General features: G+C 36.6%; 1 protein-coding gene across 1 annotated transcript; it reads left to right on the top strand.

Moving 5' to 3' along the window:
- Positions 1-1592: 1592 nt before the first annotated feature.
- On the top strand, positions 1593-10697 carry LOC139738156 (scavenger receptor cysteine-rich domain-containing group B protein-like). The gene is made up of 4 exons (XM_071648818.1): positions 1593-1931; positions 6835-6986; positions 7592-7602; positions 10366-10697. The coding sequence occupies exons 1-4, from the start codon at positions 1593-1595 to the stop codon at positions 10695-10697; spliced, it is 834 nt and encodes a 277-aa protein (XP_071504919.1).
- The last annotated feature ends 264 nt before the right edge of the window (positions 10698-10961 follow it).

The following is a 10961-nucleotide window of genomic DNA, read 5'->3' as shown; positions in this document are numbered from 1 at the left end:
CTAGAAGATGATTAAAATTGGACTGTCTCGTATCCTAATTATCTTTGATCGTCAGATATTGTCAATTTGGAATATATTGGTTGAATTATGTATCATGTATTCAGTGTCGATCTTATTGCATCTGCCAAAGCAGGGTTCCCACTTAGCCGAGTTACAGTGCCGAGCTTTGGCGAGTTGTAGCGAGTTGCCTCAAAGGGGCACTCGCGATCACTCGCGTAAAGCTCTTCATGTAACTCGGGATAACTAGCGACAACTCGCCGCGTAACTCGTAGTGAATCTGCAAAACTCCCCATGAACTCGCGAGTGGTTCCAACATTTTTGAACATGTTCAAAATTTACTGCTTGTCTAGATGACTGACAAATTGGAGTTTCTCAAGAAAGGACAAGAATCCACTGGGAGATCTTATTTTATTCTCTTGTTGACAGTATTTGCGCAGAAATTTACTGCAGTGCACAATCGGTGAAATTGAAAGTTGTTTTAATTTCCATAGTCTGGTGGATTGGACCCACTCACCTATACGCAGATAGCCAATCCAGGACAAAGGCAATTCTGGTCCCATCTGTGTACCATTAAAACTCTTCTCTTATATTTGCCACCTTTTTATTCATTTATTGGAAGCAGATCCCTCACATAATGGTGTCTTGCCTATATCAGACAAATAAAGACCTCGGTACAGTTATAATAATGATTATTATTACACTGATTGCCAAGAAAACTACCTTGTAAATTGCTTATGATCTCAAGTTGGTAACACAGTGTACTCCTCAAGAGGCTTAAGATTGTTGTTACCAACCTCGTCAATATTACAGGTAGTAAAACAACAACGACTTTACAAGGACCTGTCACGCATTTGCCTAACATTCACGTCATCATGCGATCGATAGCGATAGTTAAGTAAATTTATGGTTAGTTTTGTATAAAAAGAAAACTCAGTGATCAAAGTATTGTGCGGAGGAAACATATTGCGTATACATACTCGACTTATGAAAAATTTATATGTCTACCCAAAATCATGATGCATGTATGAAGCATATAAAAATTGAAACAATGAGACATGACTTCTGATGTGGCTATTGTAACAATCAAGTTAAATAAGATTCTTGAAATAAATATAATGCATTGTTGATAACAAAAAGTCATGATGCGAAATTGAGTGAATCTGTCAGTGTGTATGATATGAAGTCAAAATAAAGTAGATTATCCTTAACACAAAATTAAAAGCCTTTAATACCGAAAATAGACCACGAGAAAAAAAAAAATAAGTAGACGAGTACAATGACGTCATTTGAACGTCTGCCAGAGGATGTTGATTCTTTTTTTTTAATATGAATTTGGGAGTGAAAAAAAAAATACTTCTTGCGGTTTGTTTTTGTTTCGTTCGTTATATCGATGTGGTACAATATCATTGTGTAGCCTTTGCCGTTTTAATATCCTAATAATTCTGCTCATTGACACCATACGGTGTCTTCTATCCTATGTAATATACTTTGACAAGTATGTAATATGCTAAAGTTTGCTAAACAGAATCCCAGCGGAAAACGCTAGAAAATCGAAGTGACTATTTAAATGCGCAAACACTACAATACTAGTAATGTTTGAATTATTCATAGGAGTTCCTGCAGGAGCTGAGGATGTTCGTCTCGTTGATGGTTCGGGAAGTTACGAGGGACGAGTAGAGGTCCTCTACGACTCTCAATGGGGGACTGTTTGTCACAATTACTGGGATATCATGGATGCATCGGTCGTGTGTAAACAGCTTGGCTTTGCTAACGCCACAGACTCCTTCCGCTATGCATACTTTGGCGGAGGATCACCTGATCAGCCTATCTACCTAGATGACGTACGCTGCAGCGGGAATGAAACAGAGCTAACGGACTGCGAATACAGGGGTTGGGATGTTAAGGGCTGTATACATTACTATGATGCCGGAGTGAGGTGCTTTATAGATCACAGTGAAGGTAAGGATCGAACGAGAGTAAAGATCTGTGGGATTTGTTTTTACCACATATTACTCTTTAAATACTTTTAGGAATGATAGTCAAACGGACACACACAAACACACATATATGAGACCCTGCCCCACAAAACAAACGAAAAGTCGTTAGACATGGATTTTTAGTTAAGGGTAGATTCTAAAAGAGCAGACTCTATGCATCAAAATGATGCATAACTCAATTCAAATGACTCTCCTAGCTCATCTAAATGTTAGAAAGAAAGCAAACACTCTGAATTGAGTAAAGAGACTCTGAAGTAAAGAGTGTTATTTAAGAGCTTAATCTGTTTCAAGCCACGCTAGCTGTTCCATGAATTGGATTTAAAAAACAATGTGTAACCAACGGAGCAATAATAATGAAGGAATTATGAAATTAAGCTGAAACTAGGCATGTTTTATTAACAAATTTTGTCCATGGTTAATGACAACTTTCAAAGTAGTAGTGTTATCCTTTCAAAAGTTATCAGTGTTGAAAGTGAAGAGTGTGTGCAGGGTTTTTTAAAAATGAAAAAGGGGACTCTATTAGAAACATCCAATCACACTGTTCTACAATAAAGTGTTTGAGAAAAACTGCTTAAAACACAGTTTCGGCAAACTTTAACATAGAGTAGAAGAAGACTTGCTCTTTCAGAAAATATGAAATACTCAAGATTGGCTCGGTTGACCCATTTCACCTATTTGCAGTCCTCACACAAAATCACTGCGTGCGACTTCTTGTTCGTTTCGTGATGCGCGGTCACATATGTAAGCATATGCTGCTTCAGAATTAGTTGAGAAACTGCGAAATTACACAAAATGGCATAGACATTTATAACCTTTGTGCTTATTACAATGTATTGTAGCAATTGTGGTCGAGTCTTTATTTACATACGTAGCACTTATTCCAAATATGATTATCAATAAAGATTACTATCGGGAAGTGTATAGCACATCTAGTGGAAGTAGACATCATAAAAAGAAGAGTAATGGTATACAGGGATGTTCTACACTGCAAAAAGTCCGGTGTTAAATAGTGAACACCGAGCTGGTGTTAAATTTTCGGTGCTCATTTATGGTGTTAAATTAACACCTACGGGTGTCATTTCCAAATTTTAAACTGTTTTTTGAAGAGTTTCTTAGTAACTGTACTTCTTGTTGATTTTTAATTTAAACAAGACGATCAAGAATTTTACATTAAAATACTAGATTTTTGAAAAAATGTGAAAATAAATTTACACCAAAGTAACACCAGCTGGTGTGGTCTCTTACTGAAGCTGGACGGGTGTTAAACCATTGATATTAACACCAACAAATATCAAATCAACACCATGTGGTGTCATTTTTGAATTAACACCAGTACAGTGTCAAAATAACACCAGGTACAGTGTCAAATTAACACCACGAAGTGTCAGGTGAACACTTTTCAACACCATCACAGTGCATTTTTAACACCTGTGGGTGTGGTCCTTTATTGAAGTTTGATCGGTGTTAGATTTAACACCCGTGGTGTTAAATCTAACACCGATGTTTTTACAGTGTACGTTTACGGCATTCATATTACTGCTAAAATCGAAGCTATATTGTTTTAAGTAAAGGGACCTAGTTTGGACCTAGCTGAAACGTATATGCGTAATTTCCTGCGTATGACCAATAATAAACTAAATGATGTAGTATAACAGTAACCCTGGTTTGAATAAGAAATAAATCACTGGATGAGATTCTTGCGTTGAGTTGTTTTCATTGCAATGATTGGCAATGACAAAGAAGCGATAAAGGAAATCATGGGCATAACAGGATGCGAACAAACAACCTTCTGATCAATGAACACTACACCACCGACCTTCCTCTCGACTACCAGTGCTGGTTCTAGACACACACACACACACACACACACACACACACACACACAAAATATTCGGGTTTTTTTTTTTTACTCAAATACGTGCATAAATGTGGACACTATAACGACATACTTCTGCGAGTATAACTCAAATGTATAACTCATGATTGAAAACACGCACTATGGTGAGATTTATCATTATGACATTATAACGACTTGACAAATGAGTATTATTTTCACTCAATCTAGTGAGTTATCTAACCAATATGTTGCGTAAATTGCTCCATTTAGTCCATGGGCCAGGCCAGATATTGGTACCATCTGAGGTGGCAAAACCTTTTTGGTGTCATTTTGTTTGTCGGGCATAGATATGCTTATCAAGCTATGATAGCATTTCCAAATGAGTAGCTTAGTCATAATAAATGAATTTTTAACCAATTTGGTCTCGTTGTTATATCCCTATACTTCTGAATCGAAACTAACCGCTATACAAAGAAGAGCACTGTCTTCTGTATGTTCCATAGAGCTGTAAAATGCAGCTCGATGGTATGTTCACAGGTGTTCTGTTGTAAACGCGGTGCGCTTAGTCTTTATTCAAGGGAGCGAAGGGAATATCCAAAGGTTATGATGTCCACAGCGCTTAGTCTTTATTCTAGACGGCGAAGGGAATATCCAAAGCGTATGATACAGTGTATATCCCTTTATCTAAAAACAACAACAACAAAAAAAGCAATTCCTCGTGAATTTTACCGTATTTTTCAATTATTTATCATTTTCCGGCGAAAGCGCTACGGTGAAAACGCTAATACCACGCCAATATCGCTTTATTTCCATCCAACAATATAAGATAATGCAAAAACAATGTACCGGTACACTACAATACATTATAACGAATATATTGTAAATGAACAGAGTGATTTTTGTTTAAAACTGATGTATTTGTTGATAGGGTAGTATAAAAACAGTATAGATAATCCCTTTTATGAGGAACTTTAGATATGATAACGGTACATTGGTCTAGATAAAGACTAAGCGCACCGCGTGACAGCTGCGGACATCATAACCCTTTGGATATTCCCTTCGCTGCCTTGAATAAAAACAAAGCGCACCGCATTTACAACAGAACACCTGTGGACATACGGAAGACAGTGCTCTTCTTTGTATAGCGGTTAGTTTCGATTCAGAAGTATAGGGATATAAAAACGAGACCAAATTGGTTAAAAAATCATTTATTATGACTAAGCTACTCATTTGGAAATGCTATCATAGCTTGATAAGCATATCTATGCCCGACAAACAAACTGACACCAAAAAGGTTGTGCCACCTCAGGTGGTACCAACAACCCATTTTTCGGGTCTTGGCCCATGGACTAATTACGTGATGAGTAAAATTCTGCTTACTCAAAATAGTTTGTAATTCCAGGTTTCCCTCCAGCACTCTCATTAAATTTACTCATCACCGAATCATACAACTCGTTTGCTAAATACAGAAGTAAACGGCGGATTGAATGGTTGAATGTAAATGACAATTATGAAGGCATTTCTTCTTTTATTTGATAACAGTTGAAAGCATATCAGGGATGTACCACTTTTGACATTGTTGAGTTCTTGAGATAAAGATGCTATACAAACGTGTATGCACAACAGCATTGCATTATCATACAGCTGTATTAAATGAATATTCAACTTTGGCATTTCTTGACTGCAAACAACACGTAGTTAGTGCTGAATAAATGGAATACCAAAATGGTCAGTCATTTCCATGGAAATGACTGACCATTTTGGTATTCCATTTATTCAGCACTAACTACGTGTAATGACTGACCATATTGGTATTCCATTATTCAGCACTAATTACGTGTTGTTTTGTTTTATGGCTACTGTACACATAAAGAAAAAGAAGCCATTCTGATTCTTCTTCATCAAATTCTCTGCTCCTCTCAGAGTCAACAGATTGCCCCAGATAGTACTTTCAGTTCCTTCGGAAAAAAAAAAACCACACGCATGCATGTCAATGCTGGCCAGTTCAATGTCCAATAGCACAATGCACATCAGTTGCAACATTATGATACTGTAAGTGCATTTTCCATTATGTCATACGCAGCAGCTAAGGGGCAATAAACAAGTAAACTGGGCGTACAGTGGCATAATATACGCAACAGGAATTGCAATAATTGTTTATCCTTGCAGATAACTTTTACCAGCCAACCAACTCTACATACAATTTGTCTATTGCCAAGTCACTGCATACTCTTTGCTGCTCTGTTTTTTAACCTTTTTTATGGGGGAGGGGGAGCCAGAGCATCAGACAGACTACAACTCAAGTACTGTTAAAATTCACACGCATTGTGTGTGTGTGTGTGTGTGTGTGTTGAAGCTCTTGAACACAGCATGCGCACAATGATGATAGGTCGATGATGAAAACACAGTATACCCCAAACTGTTTTCCCGCTCATATTTCATTGTATGAACACAAGTTGTAATTTTCATGTGCAAGGCTGAAGAAATAAAAGTCGTCACTATATAACAGAACCTTTTGACGAAAAACAAAACCAATGTTTCAAAATCTTCATTTAACTTCTGGAACACCTTTTCTTAAAACACGTATGCTTGAACACAAAAAGACGACAACTCAAATGGTCAAAATATGAATCCCTAACAGGGAAGTTACACCTCTGCTTGAAAATACCTCGTCGGGAACAGAAACACCTGGTGGCAGCGGCTCCAACTGCCTTCAAATATCATTACTTCATTCTCAAAGGATAAGTGCAAGTGTTATCATAATCAACAGAGATTTAATTTATGTTCTGCTTGTAGACAAACTTTCCGAACTGAAAGAGTAGATCCTTCTTAAGTTCTTGTTGCACAAAACCTGTGGCTAGTGCTTGGAATCCCACTACCCATACAGCTAGATTTCAAGTTCTACAGTACCGGTAGCTTGAAGTAATTTGTTTATGCCAGCTGGTTGAGAAGAATATGTGTTGCACGATGAAGTTTTAATTATCTTGTTGTGTTGTGCAGCTTCACTTCAACGAAAGTCAGAATCTTCCAAGCCTTTGGAGGATTCGTAACCAGAAGCAGACACCATGCCTTTCGGACTGTTTTGGCAGTGACAAGTTTCCCATCTTCGTAGAAGATGTTGCACTCTCCAGTGCCCACCCTGAAGAGAGGATGTACTCCCTGTTGTTGTCTTGTTGCTCCCTCTTTCTAAGATACAAGCACATAATAACAACATGGTAGATATAACTTTGCTGACAACTTTGATATGAATGAATATTGATAACACCTTAAAGAAGAAAAGACAACCAAAAGATTTACGTGGTTTAGGAGGTGCAAATGTATTATTAGAACACATCAGTGAAGTTTGAGGGAAGTCAGAAAATTTGTGTAAACGTGTTCAATAGTACTGTAATTAGATTTAAGTTTCATAGTCACCATCTCCAGTTGAAGACTACTACAGTTCTTAGACGTCATGTATGGACAAAATTATGAAGAAAATAATTACAAAAGATTTGCCTACATCTTTTTTGTAATGGTTGAGGAAGTCTCTCTTAGAAACTCCGGCACAGACATCAAGGCACGTGACAGCTCACATTCTGAGATCAAATAGAAATGTTTGTTCTAATTGGACATATCTCAATGAATGAGGTGGGCTGAGCTCAGTAGGCCTACGTACAGTTGAAACTTGGTCTCAAGAAATTGCTGGGAACATGAAAATTTGTTTTATAAATTTTCAAACTGTGTGAGGACATGTTTTCACTTTATTGATTGTTTGCAGGTACGACACAGGTATTTTTTTCTTCACTGGACCTTCAAAAGAAAAAGGGAGAAGGGGAAGCAGCATATGAAAGTGTTGTATTTTCCCAACGATGTCAGTGGATGTAATCAAATTCTTAACATGAATTTCATTCTGGAGTAATTTGATTACAAAACTGATAAAATCAAGATGATGAATAGATATTTATGGGACCAACTATACTAAAAACATGTTTGGCAATAGGAACATGCCTTAATGACCTTCCTTGTAAAGTAAAATGTTAAATGAAAAAAAAATATGAATCCAGCATTCGAAGCTTCATGCCACTACATTCTTGCCCTCGTACTGTAGGTGTTCACGTATAGAATAGCACAGTTAGCGCTGCTGGTGTCAATATACAAACAGTACAGTCATACACACTGACGCATGACCGAATACGAAGTGGAGCTATGAATCTCATGTCATACAATTTACATTTGATAAAGTAACTTTGCTTTCAGATTAGTTGTCACAGATGTATTAGCTATGGAGCCATATAATACTAACATGTAGTCGCTATGTGCAAAGTGCTTGTAATTGGGGACAATTTATGGCTCAAACTCGATCAATGTGTCAAACTCAACACCCGTATACACCGCGAAGTATCCAACAGTAAAAACAGTGCGTTGGACTACACAAAAGTCACTTATTTGTCCAGTTGGGCAGCCGTTTCTCATTTGCTCTTGGCCACTACTTTTCAGCCTTGGTCCTTTTCTTTGGATGGTTTGTTACGCTATTGAATTTTCCTTCATCCCCCCCCCCCCATTGTTTGGTTAAAATATGATGAGTTTTTTTCCAAGATATTTGTCATCTTTGTGTGATGATTTTAACAGGAAGCTGAAAGCCAAAAACCACTTGTAGTGTTCATATATTAGGTCAGTGGACTATGGTAGAGCGGTGAATTCAATACTGCTTTCTGATTGGTTAATTTCTTTATTGTTCAAGTTCAAGTTTATTTTATATTTCCACTTTCTCAGTGATGGGACTACAAAATGATTGACAGTAAAACAAGAGTACAAAATATATACAACCATATCTTGTGTTTGGAAAAGAAAGAAAAAAACCTATCAAACACAAATGTAAATAGTCATTATCATCTGAGGATATCACAAGTCAGTGTCAGAAATATGATGGGGTCTACATAAAAGCAATGATGCTTGTAAAAACTGTAGGTTTTCGAATTTATAGGCGTGAAATTATACGGAGAACGGACATGTTTATCTTGACCAGCTGAAATTGTACCAGTGCTAAATCAATTTTTAGAACTATTGAACCACATGAATATCGCTTAACCGAGATTGTATATATTTCGCCGCGTTAACAAAAGAGTGCTATAACGGTACCGTTAGGTAACTTTGAGCCGCGGAAAGAGACAAAAAACTGGGGGTATTTTAAAAAACAGTTGTTTAAACCGGGTAGTGTGTATGCACTAAGTAATAGCAGTTTTAATTTGCGTTTGAAGGTGGATAGGGATAAGGAAGAAGTAATATCTTGAGGGAGGTCATTCCAGTATCTTGGTCCAGTAAACATAATTGTTTTCCTTGCAAAAATAATGCGAGTACGGGGGGAGGTGATAGGCGTCACTCTGACGAGTGGGGTAACAATGAATAGAACGATTTCTTTTGAACATGTGGATAAAAACAGTTATGTCATTAGATTGGATGTAGTACCTTTTGAAAACGAAATGATTTCTTAATGTTATTCTTTAATACTTTCTGGTTGGAAATTCAGCTTTTTCTTAGAATAGGTGAAAAAGAGTTCCTAAAAATGAGTACATTAAGACCAAAAAGTGAACTTTGATGAAAAATGAATGCAGTACCTTTTGCAACTTTAAATCATCCATATATGATTTTGCATATAAAAGATGTAATTAATAGGGCAAGGTATAAAAGAGTATTTATGATGTTACTGAATATTGTAATAAGGCAACATTTGTTATTTCATTTCTTTTTTTTGTCATGATAAAGGAAGTAGTACCAACGTTTTGGTTACAATGCTAACATAAACCACTAACAACATACCAAAAAAAAAAAGAGGATACCTGCTCAGATTTTCATTTCATTCAAAATTGCTTCAATGAAGGCCATAAAATTTGATCCAGTATTAGTTCTTCAACCAATGAAGGTAGTACTGCTGGTTTGTTAGCAGTGACACTACCCTTATATCATTAGCCTTTTTTCAAACATTCAACAATTCAAACTTCATAGGGCAACATAATTTAGTGTAACATTTTTACTGAATTAGAAAAATTAGCATGATAAAAAAGATTGCTCCATTGAACTTTCAAACTTATAAAATGCATATTTTTATACTGTATTCCTCAGTAGATGCAACTTTCATCACATTCTTACCTGATTAGTTATCTTTATCATCATTTCGAGAACATAATATCTTGGTCTTATGCAGCAGGCCGTGGTGAATAAGCATTCTACAAAGCTGCCATATGCTTTTATATTTTGTGGTTTGATCTCATTTTTCTACGAAATAGATATTCGAAAAAAAAAGAAGCTCAATGCAAGTCAAGATATTGAGCATTCAGTTTGATTAGTACTCACCGGATGCACAAGATAATGCATTATTCATTTGATGACTCATCAATTCATTTCTCTTTTTTTTCCTCCTATGCACTAGCTGAGATGTCCCACACGCACTTCATAAAAAATATAAGAAATATATATATCTGACTGTTATGAATGAAATGTTAGAAAAATACAAAAACATGATCGTCATTGAATCTTATATTTCTTTTCTGTAAGGTGACGTAAGATTGACTGACGGCCCGACGTCTAGAGACGGGCGACTTGAAATCTACCACAACAACGAATGGGGCACTGTGTGCAATACGACCTGGGGTCCCGAGGAAGCAGAGGTAACCTGTCGTCAACTAGGGAATGACGGAGTGAACAATGTGTACTACTCTCCCACACCTGGTAATGGATCTGTCCACCTGTCTCGCGTGGACTGTACTGGAAGCGAGACTGAACTCCTTGACTGTAATGTCACATTCAGCGATGATAGTTACACCCCATGCGCCGACGTGGGAGTAGATTGCTTCACTTTGCTAACAGATTCCTCAGGCAAGTTCTGAATTTGAATGCGAAATATAATTATATTTTCTGATCCCTATAGCTAAATTTTTAAATGAATCTTAAAACGCCGGATACTACTAGACCAATTGCATTAAATAGTTTTCAATTCAATCTATTACATTTTGGATTCTTGTGATATTTTCATGGTCATTTTCAAATTTATTACCTTCACGTTATAAATGGATGTTAAGTTAGTTTCAGAAATAAAAACAGCAAGTTTAGTTATATTGGAGTCATACATCGGTTATACTTTATGAGAACAA

This window comes from Diadema antillarum, unplaced genomic scaffold (genome assembly GCF_040938485.1).
Source record: "Diadema antillarum isolate AM-2024a unplaced genomic scaffold, OU_Dant_1.0 seq00000725_RagTag, whole genome shotgun sequence".
Lineage (NCBI taxonomy): Eukaryota > Metazoa > Echinodermata > Echinoidea > Diadematoida > Diadematidae > Diadema > Diadema antillarum.
Note: the sequence above shows the minus strand (reverse complement) of the source record. Positions and strands in the feature narration are given on the sequence as shown.

Excerpts from the sequence above, each read along its gene's own strand:
- LOC139738156 (XM_071648818.1), top strand. The coding sequence starts at position 1,593 with ATGTTTGAATTATTCATAGGAGTTCCTGCAGGAGCTGAGGATGTTCGT. Across the intron at positions 1,932-6,834 it reads TACATTACTATGATGCCGGA|CTTCACTTCAACGAAAGTCA; the intron begins GTGAGGTGCTTT and ends TGTGTTGTGCAG.